The 19,243-nt window shown below is 40.3% G+C and overlaps 1 protein-coding gene across 1 annotated transcript; it reads right to left on the minus strand.

Annotated features, from left to right (window-relative positions):
* Nucleotides 1-241: 241 nt before the first annotated feature.
* LOC117827286 (polypyrimidine tract-binding protein 2-like) lies at nt 242-18,873 on the minus strand. The gene is made up of 17 exons (XM_034703821.1): nt 18,742-18,873; nt 15,129-15,150; nt 14,770-14,821; nt 14,511-14,674; nt 14,280-14,351; nt 14,114-14,185; nt 13,857-14,015; nt 13,267-13,377; nt 12,719-12,887; nt 12,403-12,480; nt 10,850-10,965; nt 6,826-6,859; nt 3,932-4,024; nt 3,615-3,731; nt 2,545-2,644; nt 2,373-2,450; nt 242-1,723 (listed from the first exon to the last, which is right to left on the minus strand). The coding sequence occupies exons 1-17, from the start codon at nt 18,747-18,749 to the stop codon at nt 1,594-1,596; spliced, it is 1,575 nt and encodes a 524-aa protein (XP_034559712.1). The 5' UTR covers nt 18,750-18,873; the 3' UTR covers nt 242-1,593.
* Between the last annotated feature and the right edge of the window lie 370 nt (nt 18,874-19,243).

Raw genomic sequence — 19,243 nt, forward strand, 5'->3', positions numbered from 1 at the left:
TAAGAATATTTACTGCAGAAACTACTCTCATCACTGTTCATTTCAGTCCATTTCATGACCACTCAAAAACTCCTCACAGGAGCTTTAAATACAGAAACTAATACAACAGATCCATGGTACTCTTCCCCTTGTGCTCACCTGTGAGTAAACATGTCTGTGAACATTCAGTTCACTTTATGTCTCTGCAGAAACACAGACCGAGCAGCTGTGAGAGAAAGAAGAGAGAGCTGAGAGATAGAAGTGAGTAGAATGAGAGAACTTTATTGACAGGTAAAGATATAGACGAGCCCCGAGGCCTGAACCTGGCTCCAACTCACAAACATCATCTCCCCACGGCTCATCGGTAGAAAAGACACATTGAATTTTGGGCTACTATGAAATCTTACCACATATGAAATCAGCTCAGGTAGAAAAATCACAACAATCTCCTGAAAGGAAAAACCTCACAGCTTCAAACGAGAACCACAGATGAGTGAAAACAAAGACTGGATGAAGAGACCCGGTGTTCTAATACTTGTGTTTTTAGACAGAGACCTGGGGAGAGCAGGTTTACTTAACACAGGGACTTCCTGTTTCTTGTTTATAGAGGTTTACAACATGAGATCAACAAAGTGACACTTCCACCAGGCATAAAAAAGATCAGACCACAAGCTAAAGGCACATAACTTTGGTCCTTAAAGGTCTCAGGACTCCAGAGACCAAGACCAGAATCACATGTTGAATCCTTGACAGCATGCAATCTGTGTGTGTGTGTGTGTGTGTGTGTGTGTGTTTGCACCAAGTCAGCAATGAAGTACTGAACACTGGGATGGGATTCAAACGGACAAATCAATAACTGTTTACTTCTCTTTAAACGCCATGATGGTCGATGATTCGCATCAAAATACAAACTGTTGTTCTGAGCGTGGAAATAAAAGCAAGACCTTCAGCCAGTCCAGAAAAGCTGGATTGAGTCTGATTCTGTACCAGCAACATTTTGAAATCTTCTACTTGTTGCTTCAAAGCCTTTACAGTAACGTTGTGTTCTGACGATTCAAAAGAGATCATTTAAAGTGAAGATGAAAACAGTGTGGATTGATTTTACACATTGTTAACAACAAACTTCTCCCGTGTGCTCGTACCTTGGAGAAACATGGTTTATCTGAAACCAGTAAAGGTGATCTGGATGTCATTTAGAGGACTGGACCAGCACACTCTTAGTAAGTCTGTGTCTCTGCCGGCTAACATGAGTGATGTCTGTGGTCTAAAGTGAGCTGTGTTGACACTAAAACTAAAACTAAAACTACAGTGACGTCAAAATGTGCTCAGTTACTCTGAACTTAAAAACACTGCAGAGTGAAACCCTGCAGGTGAACACGGACTCAGTCTTCTGCTCCTGAAGAACATGTATCAGGCTTCATTTAGATTCTGAAAGATGACTCTGAATTTTAAAATTTAGAGGTTGAAGCAGATTTCTGTGATAAATATTCAACTACTTATTTATTTGGAGGGTTTGGGGGGGGAGACGGTGCACAGGAGGTTTAAAAAAAAAGTGTTAAAATGCACAAAGTAGGGACTTCTCATAGATTTAGCATGTAGGAGTCAGGATGTGGGTTAAATGGTGGACTTTGAAAAGGAAACTTTAAGGTGGTGATTCCCTCCCATGTCATAGTTGTGAAGCTCCATCAGAGCCTGTATCGCCTCCTCTACTGACGACATCTGGATCAAAGACATCTTACGGTCCCTGAAAAAGAAAGAGTGGAGCGGTTTAGTGTGAGACCACTTTGAAATGTGGTGGTTCTTGTTTTGGGGCAGTGCACAGCTGGGGTACTTAGATGGGCAGTTCCTGATACCAAAACATGTCCCATCTCTAAAAACAACTAATGTTTTCTTCTTCATGTGTTTTATTAAACTGTAAGAAAGATGTTTGGTTCAGTTCATGTGATGTATTAAGCTGTTGTACAAGTGATCTGAATTCTGGCTCACTAAAGTTTGCAGCAGTTGTTGATGGGACATTAAGTGAGACAGAGTGGAGAGTGATCTAGTGGGAGGGTCAGATCTTCAGCGGAGCCAACAGAGTCACTTTTAATGAATGAATTTTAATTGCGATCTGTAAAATAAAACGCTGATAAAGATTAAATGTGAAATGACAAATATCGGCCAGGCTGATAATTGGTTGACCCCTAATGATGATGCTTTTTTTCCAGGGAAGACTTTCTAAACCACATCCTGTGGCTCTTTGTAAGGTTCTTTTAGGTCTTTAAGGACACCTCTGAAAAGTTCCCTGGAAATACGATTTAAAGCTGCATGTTTTGGGTGTATTAACATTTATAATGGTAATAAAGTAAAGAGTGGAGGGTAAATCAAGAGCTGAATGTTACAGCGCTACGTACTGGAAAAACTTGAAGGCCTTGACAGTTCCTCCGCCGTTAGAGAACAGAAGACGTAGATCCTCTTCACCAACACCGTCTCTGCAAATGAAGACAAACAGCACAGATTAAAACCAAAGCATCGCTACAATCATTTAACTCCTCAGAATTTGATAATTAGAGTAAGTTCTAGTACCGGACATTGGAGAGGTGAAGAGTCGCAGAGGGCGGGAAGATGTTCTGGAAGTTTTTGGACCCTGGTTTCTTAAAACGATGAAGAGGTGAGCCAGAAAAATCTGTCAGAAAGAAACACAATATTTACATTCTTGTGTTCACTTTGGGTGAAAGTTCCTAAATGATAAAATATGCATAACACATTTTAAGTTACTATCAGAGCTGCTTTGACACGTTATAGTTTGGCTTCGATCGAGTCCAGACAGCTCAAGAAACATAGAGAAACCCGGGCAGGACAAACTGTAAAGAGTGAGTTTAGAATCTGAAAAAAACTAGTCTGGGTCAAGAACACGATGCACTAGTTCTGGCTAACTGTAGCCTTAAGCCACTAAACTGAAGAAGATATGAGGCGTGGTCTACAGAAGTCTGCTTAGTTCTGAATATCCTCATTTTGGTCATTTTCAATCTCTGAAATCTTTAAGAGGATTCATCAGACTTCATAAAGTTAATCTAGAGATGCAAAAGGCCTTCATTTTGAGCATATCACATTTTAAAATCCCCCAAACTAATAAAATAATCCAGTTTCAGGTGACCTCCTAGCTCAGACCAGGATGAGGGAACAAGAACATCAAAAGCACTTAGACCACGGACAGAGTGAGTCTGAGGAATGAGGTACAGGATGTCTCCATGAGAGAGAAGGTTACCGTAAATTAGACAGCAGCTCATGTAGTAAGGTGTTATAAAGAAAGATATACCAATGCTTCAGTCATCTGTGATGTAAGGAACACAAACCTACTGCTTCATACAGGACACAGTGATGGGTGTGAAATCCTAAACCACATTTGTTTTCAGACATTTGAGGGAGATCTCTGCAGATATTTTGAGTCTCTGCTGCGACTGATGTGAGAGATCTACAAACTTTACAAACCCTTTATATCACGGTACTTTCTGGAGGAGTTGTAATGGATCTATGACGAGCTACTTTGACCTTTCTGAATGAATGGAGCAGCAGGTGATCTCACAAGTGAATGCATCAAGAACTACTTCTCAGTTATTGTGAAAACGTCCACCCAGGATCAGATAACCTCTTACCTTTAGTCAGTAACTGGTCATCCAGTCCCTCTCTGGGCAAAGCCACAGTCTGATGTTTGGACAGGGTCACTCTCATGACTTTACCGAACACCTTCTGGCCGTTCAGATGACTCATCGCTGCAGGGGAGGGAAGAGAAATACAGGAAATGAGTCATTTAAAAGATCTCTGAATGTCCTGATTTCATCACATGGATCATAAGACAACCTTTAGATCTTAATCAGATTATACAAACATAAATTATGTATAATATAAATATTATGATCAGTACAGCTGATTTACATATATGTGCAGTACATGTACATCACATGTAACGTACCTAGCTGAGCCTGGTTGCCATCAGACAGCTGAATCAGAGCACTGTCCTTTTTGTTGTACAGGATCTTCACCCTCTGGACATCACCATAGACTCCTGAAGGCAGGAAGAGAATGAGAAAGAGAGCAGGAGAGGCAGACCAAGAGAGAGCAGGAGAGAGAGAGAGCAGGGTGAAGTCGAAGAAGAAGAGGAGGAGGAGGGTATTTCAGACAGAGCAGGAGAGATGGAGCACACAAAGATAAAAGAAGGAGAGGTGTAAAGGATGGAAGGAATAAAGTTAGTGCTAGAAAGGCCAATGAGAGGAGAAGATGGAATCTTTATATTTGACTCCCACTTTATAATAACCAAGAAGCCTTTATGTTGTGACTGTCAACCAGAGAGAGAGAGCAGACACACAATGTCCCTGTAAACATAGTACCATGATCCAAGTTGAAGATTGTGATGAAAGAGGAAAATCAGAAATTAACAGAGCAGGAAAAAAAAAAGACACATTTTACAAAATCCTTTAAGAGACACGGAGCAGCAAAGACTGATACGGGTACATGATGAAGAGAGAAGTTGACTATCACATTGAGTTATATCCGGAACATGTACTGTATAATATGTGGACTATACTCTGTTTCTGAAGCAGAGTTTTGAAGCCTATTGTCTGTGGTCGCCATATTGAAATGCTGATTCAACCAAACTTGCAGAGACGTGAAGTTGAGGTGGGCTCTTTAGCTTCTTCCCTAACAGCTACAGTGTTCCCGCCTGTCAGTCAAGTCAGCTGTGCCTCTAATCATGCAAAACTAGTAATCTTAACAACTTCTAAACTAAGCTTTAAAAAAATCATCAATTCAGTGTGTGCTGAGAGAGAAATGAGCTGAACACTGTGTTTGTACCAGGCTGTAAGCATGTTTATTTCTGCTGTAAAGATCAGCTTCTTTGAATGGGTGTGTATGTGGTTTCTGGTGTTTCTGCAGCCAGCCTCTAGTGGACACTTGATGAACTGCAGCTTTTAGCACTTCAGCATTAGCTTCATTTTTAAGACTGGAGGATGCTTTTAAGTGAAAACACACTATTTTACTACAAAATAATCAAGAGACAGTCCCTTCACAGAACAGAATCCTGTGTGTGAATACTATTTTGTGTAATTAACTTTTGTTTTTGTCTTTATAAATACAGCTGTGTTAAGACAAATAAAGGAGAAATTGAAGGTTTACTTAGAGCCATTTAAAGGCTTTAACAGCCCCATGACACAAAACTAAACTCCCTACTTTAGCTTCAAGGTGTGGGAACTCCAGGCAGTGTACACTTCTCTTTAACACCAACATTTTGCTTCAATTTGAACTAAACCTTCATCAGACTAGAGCTGGGCGAGACTGAAAATGATGTTATCACGATAAAATATTTCATATCAGTAGATATCGATAATTATAACGATAAATATCAAATCATTGTTTCATTTAAATTTAAAGGTAGATTTTTGGTCCTCAATGAAAGTTGAAGAAAGCAGACAGTTTGTTAGCTTGTATCTGGATTTAGTTTTCTTTTCTATTCAATTTCTTCTTCTGTCTAATGTTGGGTGGCAACTAGGGATGGGAATTTAGAGTAATCCTTGTACTCGATTACTCATGCAAGTTTAACGCCACATATCTTGCACTGCACATCAACTTCATCGTTTTTTTTGAAGTACTTTTTTTTTTAACTGACATGTTGCAGGTGTCGCAGACGGTTCTGTCTTTGTTGTATCCCGTTGATAATTTTCCTACCTAGTATATTCAGCTAGGCGAAAACAAAAAGCACATGGTCACACATGTTAAGCTGTATGAGTTCAAGTTATGGTGCAAAGTGCGCGAGTAACAAAATGCTACTCGAATAATGGGGTCAATGGCGAGTACTCGGGTACTCGAGTATTCGTACCCACCCCTAGTGGCAACTAGCGTTGAAGGCTCATTAGCACCCCCTCCCTTTCCAGTAGTTGGGGGTTGTAATTACTGGTTTGAATATATCTAATTTTTATAGAACATTTGTTATATTTATATTGAGAAAAAACATATCATCAATAATCATCGTTATTGAATTATCGCCCAGCCCTACACCTGAAAATTATTATTTTTTTTTTTAGTTGTAATAAAATAATTATACATTCACAATTTTCTGCATCTGCATTGTCACAAGAATAAGGAACCCATACCAACATGAAACAGGTCATATACATCCCTCATGCTGGCCATAGAAAGATTCCTTTAACAGAAGTAATAGCAGTCAAAACCCAAAGTGCTTCTTCTGTCCAAAACCCTCAGGAGGCTTCAGCTGATAAGTTTGACTAATGAAGGAGAAGTCTTCCAAACTTATTATTTTTGGGCTTCAAATTATGTTGTTGTTTTAATAAGTGCTTCATTATTAAGTCACAGTAAAAAGTTAATTTGATACTCAGCTGACTTTAACTTTGGACCGTACACTTTTATCGTCTAACTGGCAGTGATAAACCGTCAGATCATAGACTCTCAGGTTCTTCTAGAGTACACAGTTATATGTACTGTATGGAAACACTCTTATCCAGACCATGATCACAAGCTAGTGGCCAAACTAAGAGGAACCCAAAGAAAGAAGGTCCAATATCCTGTGGTTCATCTTGTTTTCACTTACGTAATACAGAGTTTAGACACAGTCATGACTTCTGTTCTCATCAGTTCAGAGATAAGCTGACCAAACGAACAACCTTTCAGAATCACTTTCCTTTCTTTCAGTGCAGGAAACAGTAGATTTGACTCTGAGGGGAGTGGGGGGGATGGGGTGGTGGAGAGACAGAAAGATACAGAGGAGAGGCGTTTCCTCGGCATCACTTACAAGAGTGAACAAAATTGGATTAACAGAGAGAGATTTACAGATAGAATAGTAGAGGTTGAACATACCGAAGAGGGTAAAGAGACTTTGAGGCGTGACCATCTTTAGAGAGAGAGACCGCAGAGCAGAGGACAGGAAGAGGAGGAGCAGAGGAGTAGGAAGAGGAGAGACGCAGGTAGAGATCAGACCGCCCAGCATTGGACGAGGGGGGAGATGGTGGTTTCCATGATGATGTGGGGTGGAGCAAACATTGAAGGGCATTGGGGGTGTGGAAGGGGGGTCAGAATTGCAAACCACAAGTCAGGTTAAAACCAGGTTAAAAATGAAAAAGTAAGTGAAAGAAATCCAGATAAGCATCAATGAGAGGGGGAGGGGTTTCAGAGAGGTGTAGAGCATTAAAGAAGTATGGCCAATCAAGAGACAGAACCAAACATTAAGTGTTCAGGGAGAGAGCAGGGAGGGCAGGAGTTTGGAAAGGGAGAAAGGAAAAGAGGAGGACAAAAACCAAAGCAGAGGTCAGTAAACAGAGCATCAGTGGAACATCAAAGGTGTCTGAATGATTGCTATTTCCATCCCAAACACACACACACACACACACACACACACACACACACCGACATACACGCACACACACTCGCCTACACACACAATGCTGGATGTATTTATCAGTGAGGGAAAGAAAGCGTTGAAAGAAGGTAAGAATAATTAATCTTAGGAATAAAGCAAAAAGGAAAGAAAAGAACGAGAAAGAAAGAGTGGCAGGAGATTCGGATTAGCTCGAGGGCAGAACCCTGAAGGAGGTGGCCCGTAAGATTTCACAGGAGCTGAAAACGGGTCTATGACGGGCGTGGGCATGCAAAAAGGACGTGTAAAAACAATGAAACTTAACTTTAGTGCTAAAATCAGAAACCTTCAGTTAGAATAACTAGCACAGAATTGAAACACATGAGAGTTTGACATATTTCTTCTGATGCAGCAGGACGTCCAACACTGCTCGTACCACGTGTGTCTTTATATATCAGTCCCTCCAGGATTTCATGTTGTTTTTTGTGATTGTTGCGGCCCAAAAAGCCTGATTTTGCAACAGCTTTTTGAAAAAATTGTGGGTGAAAGTTGCAATTTTTTTAATGCTTTTTTCCCCCCAATAACATCTCAGGGGCAAGTAAATACGCTAAATTATAATACAGTTGTTTTTAGAAAACATTCTTGATGTGGCCACTGTGACTCTATTTTGATTCTCTTGATTCACAGCAAAATGCCATGAAAGGGCTGTATTGCACATTTACGACGGTCCTTGAATGCACCTGCAGTGACAGGCGCACTGGACAGACAGTCAGATCACGGCACTCTGAAATGCATCTGCATCTTTCAACAAGGAGTTGATCAACACTTACTGAATGTGTCTGATGTTTCACCAAACGGGAATAAATCAAGCTGTAGACGCAGAGCTTCTTAAACAGACGTCCCCCGGTTGTGTCTTTGTCACTAACGCACACCGGGGGGTAAAAATCCTCAATGAAGATGAGACAGATGCATGGAGGTGAGGAGAGCTGGTTCATAAAGCACACCTGCTGCAGGTAGGTGATCAAGCTAACACTGAGCCCCTCAGATAATAACTCTAGTATCTATAAATAACAACGTTGTCATGGTCACTCGTCCTGCCTGCTGTCCCCTCTCTTCACCCGTTCACCGTGCGTGTTTTGAAAAGTGCCGATCAAGTGAGGACTTACGTTGACCTAGATGACCTAGAGGGGCTGAGATTAAGGTAATTGGTCAAATTTGAGGGAAAGTTGTGGTGATTGTGTAAAATTGCAAGGCCGCGCAAAAATCGCGCTGATTGGTTGAATTTACGTTGATAGTTGCGATCAAGAAATTGCAACTTCCTGGAGGGACTGATATATTAATAACCCAGTCCAATCGCTGAACTCAGGCTTAGTTTGACATATGTTTTACAAAGAGGAAGAATCATATCTTACATTATTATCATTATATCATCATTATCTTAGATTTGAAAATGCGTGGTCTATTTACCAAATGAAAGAGTGAATTTTAGTGTGATGTTTTTCATGTTTCAGCTTCACTCTTTGCACGCTTTGGAAAAGCATGAATTTTGGATCCTAAAAGTTTACATTGGGCCCTCCATTCAAAAACAACTTCAGCAAACTAGAACAGTACAGGGAAATGTTTGTCTTTGTTTAAGGTCTTTTGCAACGCCACCGAGGGATGGGTACCGAATTTGGTACTTTTATAGTTACCGACCGAATTTTGTTGGGACTACTGAGTACCAATTCGCATAAAATCAAACGGTACCATGTTTTGGTACCTAAACGCATCCTTGTAACTCCGAGGGAGTGGAAGAGTGGGCGATTTTCCATAATTTCGCCCTGTAATAAAGAAAGAGACTGATTGGGTGGACGTCTCTGCTCCCTGCTCTCTGAGCGCGCCAAACGGAGCCTGCAGCTGACGGGCGCGCACACTCACCACGAGGCAGAGCTGTAGGAGGATTAAGTTGAGACAGACTCTCTCGCTCTGACTACCTGCCCTGTTTATAACCGTTCCTGTGTGGGTGAATGCCCAACAAGTAAGTTGTGTGTCCTGTTATAATAAAGAGACGGAGAACTGACTATTCCCCGTCCGCAGGCGTTCACTTGTGTTCATTGATAAACTCCCGAAAGAGCAATTAAACACCACGAGCACGTGTCAGCTAATATATCTAATCACCTATATAATCCTGTTTCTGTTCATTTCATGTTAAATTAAATAAATATGTTAAATTAAACTTTTTTTAGATTTTATTATCAAACAAATTAACATTTATTACCACATAAACACACATAAAAGTACCGAAAATTGGTACCGTTGGGTACCAGTACCGATTCCCAGGTACCGGGTATCGGTACCGTATCGGTTCAAATGTGAAAGGTGCCCATCCCTAGCGCCACCAGGGGGCGGGGTCAGGGTACCACATGATCATGACAGGACGACTCTCCTGATGTTAGTCTATAAAATAAGATTTCCTGGATTTAAAGCTTAAAATATGTGCGACAGCCTCATCACACTGAGCTGCTACCTACCAACAGTAGACACTAGAGTGTGTGTAGTGAACTCTGCAGTGTGTAGAGGATGATCAGTCAACATGGAGAACACAGTGTTTCTACTAAGCAGCCAAGATAAAGCTGTTTTATAAGACTGAAGTGTGAAAACCACCGCTCCAGCAGAAAAACAGACACACAGAGAGAGAAGGAGTCTAATAGAGGTGGAACTGATCAACAGATACTGGAGATATAGAAATCCAGATGACAGAGTACAGAAGGCACACATTTACAATCAGAAGTAACAGAACGGTGAGATTAAAGTATAGATGTTCAGTTAAGAGAAAGACCACACGGCTTCAACACAACAGAACCTGAATGATCTCTGAGAGACGTGATGTGCTCAAAGGAAGGTCACATGTACAACAACCTGGGATACTTCATATAAAGAGTTCAGTTCAGGAGAATCTAAGCATGAAACAGACACAAACACATGCACACACACACTCACATTCATGCTACAGAAAGGAGAACTCGCAAGTTTGATGACTAAACAAGTCTGCGTTCTTAAGGACGATTACAAAGAGCTGCTCCGGGTTTCGTCTGTTACAGTAATTAACCTCTGAATGAGTCCTTCAAACAAAATGAAAATGACGACAAGGTGATTCTTCTGCTTTCTGTGTCCCATCAGGACGTTTGTTAAAGCTCTAAGGAGAAGTTGTACGCAGCCAAATACTTGTCCTGAGTGGATTTTCTGAAACATAAAGATTCCCCCGCCGTTTACGTTACATAAAAGAACGAATAAATAAATGTATGAGTGGAGGAATAACTGCAGCACAAATATTTCAGAGCTCTAAAATTTGGACACATTATTGCGAGGTCATGTTTGACACATTAAACCTCACAGTCCAGTGGGAAGCTGCACTGAATATAAGCAGCACAATACAATCACTCACCGATACAAAAATTCACTCTACTGTCAACTCAAGAGTCTTTGAAGCAGGAGTTGTAAAGAAAAATGACACAGAATCATTCACAGCTAAGGTTAGAGTTTGCGTACCTCCTCATTCAGGTTGGATGCCAACAGGACGCCTGAGACTCCAGAGCCAGACAGAGCAACACGGCCTGCAGCCGCCGCCGCTGCTGCTGCGGCACTCAGTGGACTGATGGCTCCTCCTAGAGAAACACAACACCGGGGGTTAAACAAGTCAGAGTCACACATGTAGGATTATTAAAACTGTAGAATGTTAAGATAACATAAAATGACATTTATCACTAAAGGCTCTTAGACATAAAAGCGTGCACGCTGCACTGCAAAAACTCAAAATCTTACTAAGTGAAACTGTCTCATTTTTAGTCTAAATGTCTTCTTCCACTTGATTTAAGATAAATTTACTTAACAAGTAACATTTGAGCAAGATAGAGGGACTTGTTTTAAGACATCTTAAATATCTTGTTCAGTCAAACAATCTTGAAATGATCTTGTTTTGAGTTTTAATTTAGAAGAAACAAGGTTTATTTAACATTTCAGACATTTTTCAAGCTGAGATCTTATTTGTAGAAGACGGATAATCTTGATTTAAGACAAACCCTTTACTTGATTTAAGGAAATGACTTTTATTGGAGAATCTATCAGAAAACAGATCCATTGATAAAAGAAAGAAAGAAAGAAAGAAAGAAAGAAAGAAAGAAAGGAGAAAGAAAGAAAGAAAGAAAGAAAGAAAGAAAGAAAGAAAGAAAGAAAGAAAGAAAGAAAGAAAGAAAGAAAGAAAGAAAGAAAGAAAGAAAGAAAGAAAGAAAGAAAGAAAGAAAGAAAGAAAGAAAGAGAAGTTGTTGTTTTTAAGGGTGGGTTTCAGTTTTCAGACTCTGTTTCTTCTAAATCAGATAAAAATATTCCTCCTCAAACTCCATGCACACAATGAAACACCTCCTTTAGAGCAGAGCTGGCTTATCCTAAAAAACAACATGACTGAATATTAGTATATCCAGCTCACTATGAGAAGACATTATATCTCAACATGAGACAATTCAACTTTGTAATTTTATTTCAAGTACAAGATGGTCTTAAACCTAGAGAAGTGCTGCTATAATACAACTCAGATTAAGGTGAATATATCTCAAATGAAGAAGTTGACATGAAATGTATTAGTGCAGAAATATTTTTTTGGAGTGAAAAAATACTAATTTTTATCATTCCTGTCTTATTCTGAGACACTAAGCTTTAAAATACTGGGAAAATATTGTTAAAATAAGTTTTCCCTGCTAATTTTAAGATCACAGTTTTCTAAATATTACGTCTTATTTTAAGAAATCTTACCAAGAAAATTGTCACTTGTTCTATTGGTAGATTTTTTGGGAAATAATTTTTATTTTCTTGTTTTTGGAGGGGCTTTTTTTGAGCAGTCACAGGACAATCTGGACTGTGTTTGCTCCTTTTGATCAATTTTAAGGAATCTTGCATGACAAACAAGTTCACATGAAGTTATCATCGGCTGTAAGTTTAGCTGCTGTCTCATCCAGCCAAGAGGCAAATAAGAGAAAGCCTGTAGTCCATGAACAAACAAGACATGACAACATTCAAAACACAAGAAGAAAAATAGAAAGGATTGGTACCTCCACCCTGGGAGAGGGAGAGAGAAGATGAGTAGCCTCCTCCACTAGAGTAGGAAGCAAGAGCTCCAGATGGGGTACCTACAAGACAACGGCAACTCAATTCACACCACAGAACACTCACAAAGCAGACTGGTGCAACATTATCAGTGATGCTGACTGTCATGATGATAACCTGCCATGGTGAAGAGGGAGCTGAGCCTACAAACACCACATGAACTAGCACTTTGTTACCTGAAGTTATTGACAAGCAAGCACTTTTCCACAGAATTATCTTTGCTGTCTGAGGACAGTATGATGAAGAAAGAGGTGTGTTTACCTAATAGGGAGTGATCCTTGTTGGCTGACTCTCCGTCTCCAGTAGGAAGGTCAGGTCTGGTGTAATCTCGACTCTTGTCATTGTTATACTTGACGTTGAGGTTGACCAGTTTACTGAAGTCTATCCGCAGCGTACAGCATGAATTATAGATGTTCTGTCCATCCAGAGACTGGAGGGGAAAATCACAACAGGGTTTTATTAAGGCTTCATTTATGGCTTGAACTTTGTCACATCTATTAAAAGATCTATTGTAATCCTGACAAAAATGTTTAAGTCTCTTTCTGTTCTATAAAAGTGTTGTTGATTTTCTATTGGGGGAGCCAAAAGAAAATCAAAAACACTTTTTATAGAACAGTAATATAGGTCAATGTAGGTCTCTAATGCCACCTTGTCAATCAAGAAAATAAGTCAAGGGTTTGCTGTAATATCTACAGACAACAGTAGCTAACCAGGTATCTCTCAGTCTAATCCAGAGACCCATCATCAGAGCCTCAGAGAAGCTGTGATGGCTACATGCTTACAAACTCATATCAGACGTGTGATCCTACCAGCTTAGCTTGCTGTGCATTGACAGGGTCGCTGAATTGCAGGAGAGCCTGAAACTGGTTGTTCTTGGTGAAGGTTATGATCTTCATGACCGTCCCGAATTTACTGAAGATCTGGAAGAAGGACAAAGAAAATCAGGAACATGACCAAGCTTCATCTGAGTAATATCAACCTGAGAATTCTGTATGTGCATTGGATCTATGCAGAATATAGTCTGTGTGGAGCTTAAACAAAGATCTGGGATATATCAGACATAACAAAATCCCAGAACCAGCCAATCAGTGAATCAGTGTAAGCTCAAATCGAAAGATGAGTGCAGCTCAAATTCCAGACATACATGTGTTTTCTCAGCTCAAACCCCATTCTAGTTTCAAGTTGCTCATCAGACTGTAAAAGACTCAAAGGGAAGCAGAAGTGTTGGCCTTAAATACAACAGATTCCCATAAAAACTGTCTGCCAGTTGTGATTATCATCTAAAGTCTGAAGATCTGTTTTCTTTAGTTTTTAGGGATGTTCTTCATGTTTAACAAAATAACTAAAAGCTAACTCTGGGGATGAACTGTTAATCTCAAATGTGTGTTTGAGGTTTTACCTGTTGTAGCACATCTAGTGTCACTGGATAAAACATATTGTCAATGATAATTCGCAGGACCGGGCTGGGGGGCGGAGCAAGGTCCAGAACTCCCGGGTCAGAGGATGGAGAGCTTCCATCCTGCACTGCTGACACTGCCTGCAGCACCGCCTGGGCTCTCTAGGTGGACAGAAGACAGCATGGATACCTCATGAGGAAGGGTATTAAAGTTTGGACATGAACATTGATTAGGTTGGATTGTTGAGCCTGTTGCATACCTGGTTGAGAGCAGAGTCTGTTTTTAGTTCCTTATGGTTGGAGTACTGGATGAAGACAGGAGCGTTTCTGACCTAAAGAAAGATCCGTTCAGTTATGAGCACTTCAATCTAAAAGACGAAGGTGAGTCAGTGTTACATGAATGAATGGATACTGGTGGTTTCAGACCTGTGGTGTGACAGCTGTGTAGTAGTTCACCATGGTGATCGCTGCTTCCTCTGTGCCCAACTCCAGGAACGCCTTAAAATAGAAGAGTTCATGTGTTTTAGAAGAATGACAACCTGCAGAACGAGTCACTGTCTACAAGGGTTCCCTATGTTTTTCAAATTAAGGCTCTTAAAAATGTCTATGTTTAGTTCTTAACCCCGAGTATAGATACAGAACATAGTTTAGGTTTACCTGATTTTTCCCCTTTAACATCAGTATGTTGGTAACCTTTCCAAAAGGCAGCCCGAGAGCGATGACTTCAGTCTCTGACACTTCATTGGGAAGTTTCCTGATGTGAAGAACTCTGGAGGGAGCGGATTCCTCCAGACGCTGTTTCTTACTGTCACTGCCGTTTGCTAAACATGGACACACACAAATATTAAGATCATCACAATTCAACTTGGAAAAAAAAAAAGTATAAAGATTTAGTTCAACACAAGAGTGACCGTACCGCTCAGTGAATTGGGGCTGCTTCCGAACATGTTGAGCTCATCTGAGCCTCTCTGGAAGACAAAACAGAGAGAGAGATTTCCTTCTTAATCAAATTAGATAAAAAATAATAAAGAAGAATACATAGAAGTACTAAGCACACTGTAAAATCTTTATTTGGTTCCCTGACCAGTAATGCAATTAGATAAACTGATATCCTGTGAAGCTCACTACTCTGGTAGCAGACTAAGAATATACAAATAGCTTTTACTGTAGAACTGCAATCATGAAGAACTACATGCTTTGACTTGTAGACACAACCAGGAGGACATAGTAAACATAAGTGTACAGATAGAAACAGTAAAAGGTAAAACTGCTTACCTTCACACCAACTGCAACATCACTGCCAATGAAGACAATACAGAAAAATATTAATAAAAAATACAAAATAATACAGAAAAACAAGTATTTGCATTTTCTAAATAAATAAAATAATACAGTTTAAACTGTTAAAGGTGTGTTACTGATGGAGAGTGAATATTTTAGGCCTACTTTAATTACTTAACTTAGTGACTGTGTGTAGAAACGTACAGTATGAGTCACAAGTTTGGACACACCTTCTCATTCAATGTTTTTTATCTAGTTGAATTATTTTCAACATTGTAGATTAATACTGAAGACATCAAAACTATGAAACAATCTGGTTTTGCCATAATCTGGATTACAACAGTAGTCAAATAGGTCTATCCATTGTGTACTAACCCTACCTCTGAACAACACAACTGATGGTCTCAAACACATTAAGAAGGCAAGTCATTCTACAAATGAACTCTTGACAAGGCTCATGTTCATTAGAAACCATTCCAGGAGACCACTTCATGAAGCAGACTGAGAGAATACCAAGAGTGTGCAAAGCTGTCATGAAGGAAAAAGGGGGCTACTTTACAGAATCTAAAATATAAAACATATTCTACTTTGTTTAACACTTTTTTTGTTAATTAAATAATTCCATATATGTTCTTTCATAGTTCAGATGCCTTCAGTATTAATCTACAGTGTTTAAAATAATCAACATAAAAACAAACATTGGATGAGAAGGTGTGTCCAAACTTTTGACTGGTAGTGTAGATCTGAAACTATTCATGACTCCAATGTGTCTGTTAATGATGGCTTTTTAACGGCCTAAAAAGCCATCATTAACAGACACAGACAGTAATAATGTTTATTTATTTATTTTGATAATGTATCCACATTGTTTCGTCCGAAGATGGCTTCACACAATAACACCGTTATGGAGGCTAACCTGCCTTTATCTTAATGAAATTGCAAATTTCTCCTTACAGTGCGATTTCAGATCCATTGTATCTGTTTAAAGCTGCAGTGAGGAACTTTTAGCTTGTATCGATTCTGGCGCCCCCTTGTGGACAAAGTGATACCTCTTATCTCTTGTCCTGTACATGCAAAATAAGTGTCTTCAGACAATGACCTCACCCTGTTGTCTTTTAACATTTACACTTATCTTACAATGTGATTATTTGCAATGAAAACAGCCAAAAAAGGGTGTTTCTAAAGCGAGATGTCAATCATCTGTTCTGACACCTACCCCCTCAGAGCAGTTTCAGACATTAAAAATGACAACAGAGAAGGTATCAGTGTTGTTGTGGATGGTCTTGTTTGCTTTTGAAGGTCATAAAGAGGCATCAGTATCAGTTTCAGTCTGTTTCTCAGCCAGTTAAAAACTCCTCGTAGTGCCTTTAAGTGTTAATCTATAGCTTTCATGGTGCACTGCAGCCCTACATTAACCCTCCTCCTCTGTAAAGCAGGTGTTAGCATGTCCCTCCTCTGTAAAGCAGGTGTTAGCTAGGTGTTAGCATGTCCCTCCTCTGTACAGCAGGTGTTAGCATGTCCCTCCTCTGTATAGTCATGGCCAAAAGTTTTGAGAATGACACAAATATTACATTTTCACAAAGTCTGCTGCTTCAGGGTTTTTAGGTGTTTTTGTCAGATGTTTCTATGGTATAATGAAATACAATTAGAAGCATTTCATAAGTATCAAAAGCTTTTATTGAGAATTACACAGAATTCATGTAATAAGTCAATATTTGCAGTGTTGACCCTTCTTTTTCAAGACCTCTGCAATTCTCCCTGGCATGCTGTCAATCAACTTCTGGACCAAATCCTGACTGATGGCAGTCCATTCTTGCATAATCAATGCTTGGAGTTTGTCAGAATTTGTGGGTTTTTGATTGTCCACCCGCCTCTTGAGGATTGACCACAAGCTCTCAATGGGATTAAGATCTGGGGAGTTTCCTGGCCAAGGGCCCAAAATCTTAATGTTTTGTTCCCCGAGCCATTTTGTTATGACTTTTGCTTTATGGCAAGGTGCTCCATCATGCTGGAAAAGGCATTCTTCATCACCAAACTGCCCTTGGATGGTTGGGAGAAGTTGCTCTCGGAGGACGTTCTGGTACCATTCTTTATTCATGGCTGTGTTTTTAGGCAAGATTGTGAGAGGGCCCACTCCCTTGACCGAAAAGAAACCCCACACATGAATGGTCTCAGGATGCTTCACTGTTGGCAAGAGACAGGACTGATGGTAGCGCTCACCTCGTCTTCTCCGAACAAGCCTTCCTCCAGATGCCCCAAACAATCGGAAAGGGGATTCACCAGAGAAAATGACTTTACCCCAGTCCTCAGCAGTCCAGTCCCTGTACCTTCTGCAGAATATCAGTCTGTTCCTGATGTTTTTACTGGAGAGAAGTGGCTTCTTTGCTGCCCTCCTTGACACCAGGCCTTCCTCCAAAAGTCTTCGCCTCACTGTGCGTGCAGATGCACTCACACCTGCCTGCTGCCATTCCTGAGCAAGCCCTGCACTGGTGGTGGCCCGATCCTGCAGCTGTAACACCTTCAGGAGACGGTCCTGGTGCTTGCTGGACTTTCTTGGGCGCCCTGGAGCCTGTTTGGCAACAATTGAACCGCTCTCCTTGAAGTCCTTGATAATTCGATAGACGGTTGACTGAGGTGCAATCTTAGTCGCTGCTATAAACTTCCCTGTTAGGCCCTTTTTGTGCAATGCAATGATGGCTGCACGTGTTTCCTTGCAGGTAACCATGGCTAACAGATGAGGAACAATGGTGTCATGCACCCTCTTCCTTTTAAAGTGTCCAGTCACTCAATCATGACAGATTGATCGCCAGCCTTGTCCTCATCAACACCCACACCTGTGTTAATGTGTGTGACACCTGTGGGTCATTGAAATGATGTTAGCTGGTCCTTTTGTTGCAGGGCTGAAATGCAGTGGAAATGTGTTTTTGGTGATAAAGTTCATTTTCAAGGCAAAGAGGGACTTTGCAATTAATTGCAGTTGAGCTGATCACTCCTCATAACATTCTGGAGTATATGCAAATTGCCATTATAAAAACTGAAACAGCAGACTTTGTGAAAATGTAATATTTGTGTCATTCTCAAATCTTTTGGCCATGACTGTACATCAGATGTTAGCAAGGTGTTAGCATGTCCCTCCTCTGGACAGCAAGTGTTAGCTAGGTGTTAGCATGTCCCTCCTCAAGACAATAGAACCTTCAGAATGACAGGTGCGCGTGCCATGCTGACGGCTTCATCACGCGCACGCGCACACTGACTGGACATGGAACACACATTCGACCGTTAGGTTAGCTAACAGCGGCTAAACCGGAACAACCATTAAAGGCTGTTTTCAGCCTGTGCAGTCAGTAAAACTCCTCCATGATGAATTAAATGTTCATTAAAGTCATGTTCTATCATTACTGTACGCGTTCCTGTTAGCCGAACCACACTAACCCCCCTCCCCCTCCCGGTCTGTTGTTAGCTGTCTAACGTCATGTTCTTTGTAATATCCAGCACCAACCTTCGCAGCTAAGCTAACATAAAGGATATCCTGCATTCACAAAGTGTCTGATACACAGCTGTGAAAAGAGTAACCCTAACTAAACGGTTATAATAGTGACTCATTTACCCGTCCATTGCAGCTTTTTGTCCTCTTCTGTGTGGGAGATTTTAAATCACGTCGGTGGTCAGAGTGGGAGAGCAAAATGGGCGTTCTTCTTCTTCTCCTTATTTAACGGCAGTTCGCACACAACAGAGACTGCAGGGTTAGTCCTCCACCGCCTGTTCAGGAGGTTCATGAAGACTGTTACAGAAACACATGCTGTGTTACTAATGTGATATAAAATACATAATATACCATGTTATTATTAGTTAACAGATTGTGTTCATTTTTACATAATGAGACAATAGTGCAATGCTGACGACTCAACTCAACTTTATTTATAATGCACCTTTCATAGGCTACATAGGCTGTTTTTATGAAACTGTATTTTATTATATTTTATATTTAAATTTTAGATATTTAAAAGCTGGAAGAGAGAAACAGCATCTCGTTTTTCCTGTATGTCTCGTATATACAGTGAAAACTGACAATAAAAACCTTTGAATCTTTGAATCTTCATAAATATATG

This window comes from Notolabrus celidotus, chromosome 15, assembly GCF_009762535.1.
Source record: "Notolabrus celidotus isolate fNotCel1 chromosome 15, fNotCel1.pri, whole genome shotgun sequence".
Lineage (NCBI taxonomy): Eukaryota > Metazoa > Chordata > Actinopteri > Labriformes > Labridae > Notolabrus > Notolabrus celidotus.